The sequence below is a fragment of the Aquila chrysaetos genome, chromosome 20 (genome assembly GCF_900496995.4).
Source record: "Aquila chrysaetos chrysaetos chromosome 20, bAquChr1.4, whole genome shotgun sequence".
In the NCBI taxonomy this organism is placed as follows: Eukaryota; Metazoa; Chordata; class Aves; order Accipitriformes; family Accipitridae; genus Aquila; species Aquila chrysaetos.
Genome location: NC_044023.1, coordinates 11030210 through 11042931, shown reverse-complemented (window position 1 = coordinate 11042931; position 12722 = coordinate 11030210). Strand labels below are relative to the sequence as shown.

Below are 12722 nucleotides of genomic sequence, written 5' to 3'. Positions count from 1 at the left end.
TTGGGAGGTGAAACACCACTCCTGCACTTGCTTGGCGAGGAGTACCTGTACTCTGCCACTGTGCACTTGCTCATGCTGCAGGAGAATTTTAACTTGTTGCTAGGCTGCACAAAGCAGTCTCTTATTTTTATCACATGCCTGTTTATTCTTGTAGAAAAAGATACGGCAAATAGCAATCCAAGGCATCCTTAAAACACTTGTTATACTCTCGGCTGGGTCCATTTTCTCACCAGACAGTCCAAAGCTTCTTGGCCATCGGCATACGCACCTTCTTCACAGCCAGACAGCCCCCTTCTCGCTTCTCCAGAGGTACAACATGAAAGTGTGACTGACCAGAGAAGGCCTTAGCTGAGCAGAGAATCTAACCTCACATTGCAAACAAATTTCAAGTAATTTTGAAAAGGCTATTAATAGTAATTTCAAAGCTATTTCCTAACAGCTTAATACAGTTGAGCAGCTGATTTGCAGCAGCCAGCATGCTAAACCATTCCCACTTCACCAAGAAACATCCCCCTGCAACTTAGCACTTATTTTTGCACCCCTGACATTTAGCAATACAGCATTTTACAGCTGCCATTCCCCTCCTCGGCGTGTAATATTGACAATTCCATTGATGTGGAATACAGCCTGGGTCAGCGCAGACAAGAGACGAGGCAAGACCAGTCATGGTACCCGGTGAAGACAAGAGCTGAAGCTCACTGTACACCTGTACGCAGGTCCCACGGCCAGCCCCTGCCCTGCTCCCTGCCCTACCAGGAGCAGAGCAAATAAGCCTTCCTAGCAGGCCAAGTGTCACCCATAGCTTGGCATCCTCAAGGACAGCAGCTCACTTCGCGCTCCTTGTGCTGCTGTGGTACAGCCTGAAGCCTTCAGCCAAACCTGGGATAACTCCAGATCCTGTTACAAAATTACATGTCCCCTCATAACAATAGCAACATATGGGCTATTTAACCCAAAGGAAGGACCCTTATTATTTGCTAGACTCGGCATTTGTCCCTTCCTGACACCAAGTGAACCTCCTGCTCCTAAGGAAGCTTTCTCAATTGAACATTTTACTGCTCCATATAAAGCCTTGAAAGGCCTGTCTTCTGCAGTGACTGACTCCAGAGGACACCCTAAGCTCCAATTTAACCTCCACGTTTTCCTGCCACTCATACGTCACTTAAGCATCAGCACACAGCTGGAGACAAAAGACCAACCTCATGCCGACGGGCACCTTTCCATTCAGTCAGAAGCCACAGCACTCATGCTGACAGCTTCGCTGCAGCGGTATTTGCCTGGCATTAGATATTAGCATTATCCTATGTGCTGCTACCAGCCAGCACAGTGCTGGGTACACATTTTCACTTGTCTCAGCAGCAGCACCTGTCAGCCCCCGAGTTCGTTACGGCTTTGCTTGTTGCTCGTCACTGCTCAAGGTCTCCACCGTGGGCGTGCAGAGCCAGGGTTCAGCTGCGTGCGAGGTGGCGTTTTGGCAAGAAGCTCTCTCCGCTTGCGGTTCACAACCTGCCCCCGTTCAGCAGCATGCAGCCCGATCCTTCCCTGTCACTGCTTGATGGCTTCAGTATCTATCCCCAGAATGCCACTTGATTCGAAATGACTCTTAATAACTCAGAACAGAGCTAAAAGGGAACTACGGAAGAGTAAAGTCAGCAGCAATATCAGCTGAAGTTGGGCGTTTCTAACTGACCCAAATTAACTGCACATCATTTGCACCTTCTGATGCCCTGGCTTGGCTCTAACTTGTTTCTTAGAGGCATTACGTTTCTAAGACGGGTCTGTTGGTTTTTTCTTCCTCACTACAACTAACCCTCTTTTAATAGCAACACTGATCCACAAGGATTTCAGTACAAAATTCTGCCACATTTGCAATGAGAAGACATCAGCCAAGAATAAACTCTAAATAATGAATGGGAATTATTTTTTTCTCTAGAGAAGCCAAGGCATGAATTTCCTGTATCTTTGAAAGCTGAGCAAAAAAACCCAAAATCAAGAGGAGCTCGGAAGAAAGCCGATGCTCCTAACAGCAGACAGCAGCAGCAGCAGTGACAGCAGCTCAAGCCTCTCCCATGAGCATCCCCTCAGCGGCCTGCTGCGAGAGGCTTTCAGGAGATTTGCTGCTGTTGGCTGCGACTGTTGTGCAATGTATCGCTCACCTGGAACCTGACTGCACTGCTAAAAAAAGCCAAAGGCTTACTTTTACAATGGTGACTCCTGTTGGCCACTCTCTCTCCCTGCTAAGCACACTTAACACTAATCATTAGCTGTGTTTTTTCTCTGTTGTGATCGGGGCAGCATTAATTGCCTCCCAAATCGCTGTCACTAATTAGTCTCAGTGCCTTTATTAAATCAAAACTGGGTGACAAATTGTTCGCACTCTCATCCCAGACGTTCAGCAGTCTCAAGCAAGCTTTCAGCAAGCAGATGCCTTCTCCCATGAATAAAAGGGGGTTCTGACTTCAGATCAGCTCTTCAGAGCTGGCAGGATGCAACAGCGGAAAGAAAGTCATGGACACAGAGCATTACTGCAACTGCAGAGCAGCAAATTAGATCCTGCAGCCTCACGCATCATCAGGCAACTTCTGGCGCCGGAAACTTAATGGCCGGCGGATGAGCGGATGCAGGGAAGGCTCTTCTGTTTCCTGCTACCAGGTCTAAGGGCATTTGGGAAAGTTACATTTGAACTAGCGGAGGGCACTCACAAAGTCACCAGCAATGCTGCTTAAACATTAGTGTATTATTAATGGACTGTCAGGAGTCAGCCTAGCAGCATGCAAGCTATCTCAAGGCTGTAGCGAAATATAACCTGAGAAAAATGAACGTAAAGTCTGCAAAGAAATGCTTTTCCTGTAAGATTTTGAAACTGGCACAAGCGAGGTGGGGAGATGCAGGAAGGCTGCTCCAGAAGACAGCCTGGGAGAAGGCTCCCGCACCCACGGCAGCGAGAAGACGTCATGCCACACAAGCAAACGAAGCAGGGGACTGCAGAGGGAAACTCATGAGCAGCAGCCTGGAGCAACGCCACTGTGGAGTTTTAAAATCTAGTAGTTTAATAAGGTCTTTGCTCTGTAACTAAACAGCTCCTGTAAATAGCTTAAGGGCTTATTGATACACAAGATGTCCCCTCCTGTCAGGCCATTCTGCCAGGCTGCAGACAAGCCCCAGCCTTGCAGCTGGGACGGCTCCTGATCCAAGCAGCCAGCAGAGAGACCCAGCATTGCCCTAACACACATACACGCTCCCCAGGTAATGCTCATCTCACTGAAGTGTTCTGCGAAGCACACACCCACGCTTACTTACAGGCTGAATAACCGCTAATCAGAAATTCAATGGCATCTGAAGGAGTGTCAGCAGCACACTGAAATAAAGGGGTTTGTCACCATTTTCAGCCAGACATTAAAAGGCCCATTTGTACCATTCACGTGCAGTTACCCATTCACTGATGCAAAGAGTTTTCAGCATGCAGTTCCCACAGCTATCCCCTGAGGCACAGAAGTATAAAAACCCCATGAATTAGCCTTATATGAAAGGCCTGTTTTAATTTCAGAAGCCATGTTGTCCCTCAGAAGCCTCCACTAAACAGACCCCTGCAATGTACAAGCCATAAGCAACCTCCTCCTTGTGACACCCGTGCAGGCACAGGGCTCACACCTGCAGCTGCCCAAGGTGCCCTCCCTCCTCAGACCCCAGTTAGGGCTGCAGCAGCCCGCCTGGACTTTCTGTAATTACCAGTATCACTGACTTGGCTGTAATTATTGTCATCGCAGGTGCAGGCAGCTGCCACGGCTTCTCCCGGTCCCCAGGACGGCACAGGTCTGCTATCGGTGTCACAGTGTGTTGGTGGAAGAAGGACAACCACCCCCTCGCTGCCCTCCTGGTGCCAGGGTGCCACGCAAATGGAAACCCTCGTGGCTGAACAGCTAGCACGGAGATGGCCACATAAGCGCTGCTTACTCACACCAACTGGGGCTGCTAGTTGGGAGATTCCAGGGTTATCTAGTAATCAGGTACGCTCCTGGGAGGAGGATCCCCCTCATCATCTCCCCAGGGCATCATCTAGGCATTTTTCTGTCTTCCCCTCCCATTCTGCAGGAGCGAAGCCAGCCCTTCAGCCCCTCAGCTCCTAACCCACGAGTCAGCACCCAGGGGACCCTTCCCTAGCCCGCCTCCTCCGGATGAAGCTGCTGAGCTTTCATTTTGTCCCTGACCCGCAGAGCTGGTGCTCTCTGGACCTCAATCTCCAAACGTGACACCCACAGATGTCTCCTGCCTCCCTGTAAACTCACGATTCTCACCCCTGGCAGGAACACGATATTCCAAAAGGTTCCTGCGCGCTAAAGTCCACCGCAGCGGGCAACCGCATCCGCAAGAACCACGCACCCCGCTCCTCCCAACCGAGGCCAGCGGGTCGCAGAAGCGCCAGAGCAGGGACCGCAGGCAGCCCAGTCAGTGCGCTGGCTTGCTCCAGACCACCCGGCTGCTCCCGCACCACCCGCCCCAGCACAAACCGGATTGGGGCCGGTCTTTAGCAGGAAAGCCCCGCTGCCCCCCCCCCCCCCCCGCCCGTGAGGGGGCGGAGGGAAGAGCTGCCCAGCCCCGGGACCCCCAGCCCCCGGCGGTGCACACGACGGCCGGCACGGCCGCCTCCCCCGCCAGCCCGCACCCTGCCGGGTCTAGGCCCCGCGGCCCGGCCCACCTGCAGCCGCTGGAGGTAGGAGGCCGGCGCGTAGCCCGTCTCGCCGGAACCGGCGCGGGTGACGAGCCACCAGTGCTGGTTGCTGCGCTCCAGCAGCAGGAACGTCTCGCCGGCGGCGAAAGGCAGCGAGTTGGGCTCGGCCGAGCGGAAGCTGTACAGGGCCCGGTACATGGCGGCGGCAGCGGCGGCGGCACCGGCACCTCCGACCGCCGCGGCCCGGCTCGGCCCGGCACGCCACGCCACGCCCCCCGGCGGGGCCACGCCCCAGGACGTCACCGCCGCGCCACGCCCCCCGCAAGCCATCGCACCCTAACCGCCCCCTGGCGGCGCGGCGGCGCCGCTCCCGCCGCCTCCCGCCCGTTCCCGTTGCTCTCCCCCGCCCCTCCGCTCCCCCCGCCCCGCCCCCCCTCCGCCGCTCTCCTTGCGGCCGCGCGGGCAGGGCACCAGCGCTCGCTCGGCCCCCTCGTTCGGGGCGGAGCCCCGCCCAGGCCCGGCCCGGCCCGGCCCGCAGCGGCGGCGGGAGGCGGCCAGAGCCCCGGGACGGAGCCCCGGGGACGGGCCGTTAGGCGGGAGCGGACGCCTCCCCTGCTCTGGGCCGAAACCTCCGCGCCGGCCTGTTTGGGTCCTGGTGTCCCTCCTCCGTCCCGGCTTTGGGTCACCGCCGGCCCCGGGGGCTCGGCCAGAGCCTGGCCGCTGCCCCCACCTCCTGCCCACCGCCCGCCCTCGCACCGGCCCGTCAGACCACCGTGCCCGGGCTGAACGTGCGAGCGCATCGCTCCCCCCCCCCCCCCCAAACTCCTCCCAGCCCAGGCGGGTGCCCCCCGAGAAGCCCCCTCCTCTGCGGGTCCCATAGTCCAGCAACCAGTACCGTTAAATCCCCAAAGTCCCCGTGTGTCGGTGAGCCCCCACCCCAGGCACCGAGCCCTGCTCCCGGCACACGGGGGGGGGGGCTTCACCCCCTGCAGAGAACGGCCGTGCCCCGCTCCCCCCCCCCAGCATGGAAACAGGGCACGGCCAGAGCCGCAGCGGACACGGTGACCTGGCACGAGGGCCGTGGGGACACGGATGCACTGCCCATCAGGCCGGGAGCTCTCGGAGGGGACGCAGCCGCCCCCAGCCCTGTCCCATCCCCACGCCTTGATGCCCCATTCCGGGAGAACAACCCTTTGGGCCACCACCCCAACAGCCCAAGACCCCTGCGAACCCCCCAGACATCAGCGGCTTCCCTCAGGCCCCCGCTGCTCTTGTCGGGGGGGTCCGAGCCCCTCCTGCTGCCCTGGGGAGGTGGGTGGCAGCCCTGCAGCGCATCGCCCTCCTCCCTCTTCCCCAGCCAGGGCTTTCTCCGTGCTGCCCGAGGGACAAGAGGAATTTTCCACCTGGCAAAGCCAGCACTGAGAGCCCAGCATGGGGCTGACAGCAGCAAAGCGGGGGGGGGCTGGTACACATGCTCCTGCAGCTGAGCCCACCGCAGAGACACCCCTCACCCATCCTGCCCACCCCTGCCATCCCGCCTGGATGCGGGAATGGAGGGACGCAGAGATGGAACGGTCCACAGACCCCCCGCTCCCAGCAACGGGGGAGTTTAATTCATCCAGAAACCATCAACAATCAAATCCAGCCGGCAGTTATACAATAAAAGCCAGGCTTGTGGCTGCCACGGCCCCCTGCCTGCTCCCAGCGTGGCCCCACCAGCCCCCCGGTTTTCCCAGCACTGCCGGTGAGGTAATTCTGGCTGAGCCCGGTCACAGCGGTGAGGATGGAGGATGGACCGGGAGCGAGCGGTTGCCCAGGCTCTCCCGCTGCCAGAGGCATATTAGGAATCAGCTGAAGCCGGGCACATTTGGGCTGGAAAGGCCACGAGGTGCTTTGAATGGGAACTGTGAGACACAACTGGGGCTCAACCCTTTGGGAGCCTTTCAGGGCCTGGGCTTCGTGCCTGGTCACGGTCCTTTCCGGATGCCCGGCGGGGGCACGGCATGATGGTGGGCAAGGGGTGGGCAGTCGGGGAGCAGCAGGAGGGCAAACCTTCCCACTTGGGGGATTATTACTCTTGGTATTACCCGGATCACGAGGGCTCCCGCAGGGCCGGGATCCCCCCGCCTGCCCGTCCCCTGCCTGGGGGACGGCCACAGTCTGTCCCGGTTTCGGCTGCAGTCCGTCCCGGTTTCGGCCGCAGTGTTCGCCCTGCCTCGGGGTCTGCTCGCGGCCGTGTCCCCGCTCCAGGTGAGCCCCGGCCACTGCCTGGCACCGGCCCAGCTCCTGTTTGCGCTGGGATAATGGCGCTTTATTTCCATGAAGTGGGCAGCACAGGCTGTGCCGGCGGGCAAAGGCAGCGGAGGGGGATGAAGGCACCCGCCTCCCACACACACGGCAGCAGCGGCAGCAGCACCCCGGCCTCACCCTCTGCTCGGCACAGCGAGTCAGCTCTGCCGGCCGGCGGCCGGGAAGGGGCCCGGATTTCCTCTGCAACGGCTCCTGCAAACCCTCCTGCACCCGGGTGCGATGCAGGGGGGGGCAAAGAGCCTCCAAGGGTGTTCAGAGCCCAGGATGGATTCCTGCCGCTGAGGAATCGACTCCGAATTGCAAGGGCCAGGTGATTTATCTTGGACAGGGAGGGGCAACGAGCAAAGATCCCGCTGTGTCATTTGCAGGTGACTTTTAAAGCTGAACTTGAGACCTCAGATAATAACGCTTGCATCCCTTGCCCTCAGAGCCGTGGGGACCAGGATCACGGTAAGAAGGGCTCGGTGCGTGCACGGCAGCCTCCGCCAAAGCACCAGCAGCCCCCACGCACCCATTTTCCTCCCGGGGCCACGGAGGGGAAGCGTTGCACAACAGCACTCATATGATTGAAACACAAACTTGCCAGCTCCATGTACACTTATATAATTCTGCACCGCCTGGTCGTCAACACATTGCAAAACAGCAGCGGGATCAATCGTTCTACTTTTAGGTATACAAATATTATTGTACTCCCGCCTGCCTTCTCTGGGTGAAAAGTCATACGGGATGGGAGGTGCTGCGGGGACCCTGGGCCCATGGCTCCGGGGACAATGCCATCAGCGTGTCCCATGGGGACTGGGAGTGTCCGTGAGTGGGACGGGGAGGCACTGGGATGTCTCCTGGTCATGCCCCTATCTCCCGATGACCTGGCAGCCCTCCCTCCTGGAAAATCTCATTGAAAGGCTGTGGATGGGACCCCCCAACTGGATGTCTCGAGACCCCCCCACCACCAGCATCGGCCCTGCCACCCTGTTGAGCGGAGCAGGGCCACCTGGGGAGGGAACGGTCCCTGCCGGCGTTACAGGCAGGAGGGGCAGCCCTGCCTCACGTCTGCAATCTCGCGGCACAACTGACAGGGTGGGAGCAGCCCCAGCCCCTCCACAGGCAGTGCCACGTGCCCTCGCTTGCTCCAGGGATGCTGCCAGCAGCTCCCACAGCTCTGCGGGAAGCCGGTCCGGCCACCTCCTTTCGGGAAGGAGGTTCGCAGGTGGGAGAGCTGCCGAGGCTGCCGTGGACCAGAGGCAGCTCCGCAGCAGAGCAGGAGGGCGAGCGACGCGAGGCACAGGGCTGCGCTCTGCCTGCTCGCCCACGGCTGGGCCAGCCCCGACTGCAGTGCACGTGGCAGCTGGGCGCTGCACAGCGCGGGGCGGCTGCCGCTCACGACACATGCGTGTCCCTGCTCCCGAGCAAGATGTGGAGCTGGGCTCGCACACGGGAGGCAGGGACAGGTTTGGGCAGCTCTGTGCCATATATACATCCCTGAGCAAGCCGGAGCGGCTGGGAGCGCAGCCCCGCGCCCAGCCTGCGCAGTGCACACACCGGCATCGCTTACAGGAGATCTCACCACTCCAATTACATCTGCTCCCCTATGGGCAAAGCCCCAAAACCAGCACTGCTCCTGCAAACCCCGCTGCCGCCTCTTGCCGGGGACACGGTGCTCCGTGTTGAGCCCAAAAACACCGGCGAAGGGCTGCTCTGCCAGCGGTCGCTGCCCCACGGAGCCCAACGCGTGGAGCAGCCGAAGCCGTCGGGGCACTGGGTGGCTCTGGGACCCACTCTGCTCCCCCCGCCCGTGGGGCTGGGGCGTCCACAGGGCTCCTTGCGCAACTTGTCCTGCACAAAGCCCATAGTGGGGCTGGCAGGGGCCCAGGCCCCTCCTGCGGCTGGGAGGAAGGAGCAGCCCGTTGCTGCCAACAGCTGCGCTTCCTGGAAACGAAGAAGACAGAAGGTCAGGAGAGTTGAGGGATGGCGGCGGGGGGACCGAGGGGATGCTGCGGGAAGGGGAAGGATTGAGGCGCTGCAGGTTGCGAGGCGAGCAGCACGCAGCCCAGCCGGCTCTGCGGTTCCACTTCGGGAAAACAAGCTCTTTGGCTTCGCGCAGCAGCACCCTGTTCTTCGTTAAGCTCTCTGCTCGCATCCTGACCTGATGAGCCCCTCGCCAGCCCGCGCGCTCTGCCTGCCGGCATGGCCCCTTCCCGGCTCTCCCCCACCGGGGCAGCTCTGCAGGCTGCAACGCCGTGCTGCGGGAACAGCCGTTTCAGGGAAATACTGCTTTTTCTGCCATCAGCTCAGCAGCCAAGCTCCTTGCCTTGCCTGTGGTGTAAAAGCTGGGTGGAAGCAGAAGGCATCTGGATGGTGACAGAAGAGAGGAGGGGACCTGGGGTAAGGCGCTTGGTAGTGAGAGGACAGGGTGCACCACAGTGTGCGGCACTGCGCCCTGGGCTCCCCACGCCATCCTTCCCACCGCAGGGCTGCCAGGGCGAAGGAGACGCTCTCGGGTTCCTGTCTCTAACCAAGCCAATGTTGCATCGCCCAACATCACCCTTCTCACATCCTTTCCCCGTTGCACGTGTCAGCGGGGGAAGAGCTGCAAAGCGAGGGGTTGCCTGGGCTGTAGCGGCAGATCCTGGCCCTGCAGGCTGGAGGAGCTCCCCTGCTTCCCTTTCAAAGAAAGACTGAAAAGACCCTGCGGGGCCAGCGCAGCCTGTCACGGCTCGGCCAGTGGAGACATTTCTATGGTGCAAACCCAAGAAAGAAAAGAGGACAGAGCCCGTGGCCTCATCTGGAGCTGCCAGCCCAGCGTGGCGGATGCCAGCCTGCATCGCGCCAGGCTGCCTGCCAACATTGCCCTTTGCTGTCCCTGCTCTTCGTGGGGGGGCAGGACCGTGTTCCTGCTTGCACCCTCGCCTGAGGGGGAGCCGTGGGCAGGTGGGTTGGTGCAGCAGGCACTGGCAGGCAGGTGAGGGGTGCTGGGATGGGAATCCCCGCTGGAGGAGCGGGGTGCTCGGCGTGGTGGGGGCTGGCTCCGGGCACCCCGTTGGGGTTTGCTCTGCCCTCACGCAGGTGTCTGAGTCGCAGGCGGCTGCAGGAGGCCCCTTAGCCAACCCTCATATCCATACAATTCAGGGAAGGCGGCTTTGTCCCCAGCAGCTCCCAGCTGGACACAAGCTGTTGCGGGTCCCCTCTGCCCTGCCCTGGATGGCTCCAGGGTAGGGCACCGCTGCAGCTGGCCAAGTGGCAGCGCAGGACCCTCGGCACCCTGCACCGAGGATGGACCCATGTGCAGGATGGACAGACGCCCAGCCCCACTATGGCATCACCACAGAAACAGCTTAAAACCAGTTTCATTAGTGTCCAGTTACACAAACTTGACCCATCACCATTAGAAACGGCGAAGGCACAGCTCCTTGGCCACACACAGCACCTGCTGTCCCTGGGGCAGTGGGCACCATGGAGCTGCAAGGGGACAGGGTCCCTCTGCCCTCTCACACTGGGAGCCACTGTGTCCCCAGCAAGACTTGCGGCAGTGGGACGTGCCCTATGCCTTGCTGGGGCCCAAGCACTTTACGGCCCCAGGGCCATGGGGTAAGCAAGGTACACGGCTCTCCCTTGGGCAAGGGTCACACTGCCACTGCCCTGCGGGGATGCTGCTGCCTGGCCACAAGGAAATATTTTGCTCTTGCTCCATAAAAGCCATTTGTGTGTCCCTCCCCGCTGGCAGGGACCCAGCCCAAGGGAGGAAGTCCAGCGGCTACTCAATAGGCAGCAGCACAGGATGGGGACAGTGCGGGGACGGAGATGTCCTCTCCTCCAGGGGGGCCACGGGCTGTCCCTTGCCTCTTTTTGCTCCTGCCCTGCCCAGCCCCAAAGCCAGGGAGCCCACCTACCAAAACACCCTGGCAGGTCCACAGATGCCCGCTCAGCCCCCCACCCCAGTCCTCAGCGCCTCGCCATCAAAGTGGAACTCATTTCACCGGAGAAGCCGGCGCCGGCCGCAGGAATGCGTTTCATCTCTGGCCAGCTGACCCGTGGCAATTCCCAGCAGCCACCCGTTTTGGGCTAAAAGTGACCTATTTACGTAAGGCGAGCTCCCTGTGAGCTCAGGGCCGGCGTAGCATCACGCAGAGGAGGTGTGGGGAAGCAGGGCTGCGGGTGCCTTGGGGGGCCAGAGCCCAGCCAGGCTGGACCACGCGCTGCCGCTCACCCAGCCCCTGCAAAGCCCCCCGGTGCAGGATCAGGCCCGGCACGTGGCAGCCACCCTGGGCGATGGCCTTGCCGGGCCCGGGCTGGCAGGAAAAGGTGGGTCCTCTCCGAGCATCAGGAAGCGGCCAGGGAGGAGACCAGACACACGGGAGCCACGAGGGGACGTGAGGAACGGGGGACGTGCGCTCAGCGTCGTCCTCCACGGAGCAGAGGCTGCGGCGACCGCAGAGCGGGGCGACCCTGCCGGGGCGCAGGCTGCCCCGGCTCCCCGTCCCCCTGCCCGGCTGCAGGGGCTGCCCCGTGGAGGTGCCGCTGCCGGGGCTCAGTGCTCCCCAGGACGGAGCAGGGAGCCAGCCCAGCTGCCCCTTCCCGGTGCCAGCGGGGAGCTTACTGCCCAGGGAGGACCAGAGCTGTGCGGAGCCACGCTCAGAGCACACGCGGCAAGGGCAGGATTCGTCCCCGGAGGGGAAAGCGCTTTCTGCAGAGGCAGAAGCCCCGGTTCCCATGGCACGCACGCCCCGGAGCCTGCTGGAGTTTTCCCTCGCAGGGGCATGGAAGCTGGGCTGCTTCACCACCGCCCCGCTGCCAGCCCCAGCCAGGAGGGACGTCTCCAGAGCATCTGCCTCCAAGGTCAGCCTGGCGCCGCCAGCCAGCAGCGGCCCGGCACCAATGGCGGAAAAACAGGAACAGAAAAGCCCTCAAGTCTCTTCCCCAGCCTGGCTGGTGTTCTCTCTTATTCCATCACGCCATCTTTCGCCGTGCCCTGACAGGCGGGTGACCCCCAGCCCCCTCGGCAACCACCCATGCCCTCCCCAAACCCCTAACCTGCTGGTCCCAGTCCTGTCCTCCAAGAAGCCGGGCGCAGGGGTGATGGGTGGTGTGGCCGTTTGCAGGCAGGGGCCGCAGGAGCCCCGCTCCCACCCCAGCATGTCCCAGGCTGGCAGTTACGCAATTGCCTTTCCACAAACACAAGGAACTGCTCGGAGGGATTTGTGCAGAACAGCATGGAAGGAAAACAAACCTGCTCCTGAACTTTGCAAGATAATGTGTTATTCAGAGGGACTTGCCCTCTGGGTCTCCCTCTCTTTAACCCTTGAGGACATGATCTGGGCCAGGATACCTGCGGTTTAGATCAATGTGCAGGTGGGGGAGATTTTTCCTCCTGACATTTTGCTCTTGCAGCTTTTTCAAAAAGGTCATCTCTGTCCCCGCTCCCCCCCCCCCCCCGCCCCGGCCGCTGCAGGCCCAGGAAGCTCCCAACCACCTTGTTGTTGCTTTACAGTGCTGGCACAGCCTCCATTAATCCTCAGACAATATTGGCAAAAGGATTTTAGCAGCGCAGGCCAGGGCCCTCGGGGGCAGGGGCCACATTTGTCCCCCTGACTTCCTACAGCAGCTGCAATTCCACCTGGGGTTTTATTATTATTACATCTGCACCCCCAAGTACTCCAGGTCTGGCTGCTGACACCGTACCGGTCTGAGACCAGGTCTAGACCCAAGCTTACACCGCTGGCAACATTACCGAGAAGGCAGCTCCCTG

The 12722-nt window shown here is 60.6% G+C and overlaps 1 protein-coding gene across 3 annotated transcripts in view; it reads right to left on the bottom strand.

The window, feature by feature from the left end:
* The window catches only part of NCKIPSD (NCK interacting protein with SH3 domain), a 53890-nt gene extending 48934 nt beyond the window's left edge, over window positions 1-4956 (bottom strand). Inside the window, exon 1 of one of the 3 annotated variants that reach the window (XM_030043350.2) lies at window positions 4697-4956. In XM_030043350.2, the coding sequence (XP_029899210.1) occupies window positions 4697-4867 (171 nt within the window). In that variant the 5' untranslated portion in view covers window positions 4868-4956. Of the gene's footprint in view, window positions 1-3300; window positions 3354-4696 lie in introns of those variants that run through there. The other 2 variants (XM_030043351.2, XM_041118755.1) reach the window with 2 other exon arrangements.
* Window positions 4957-12722: the final 7766 nt, after the last annotated feature.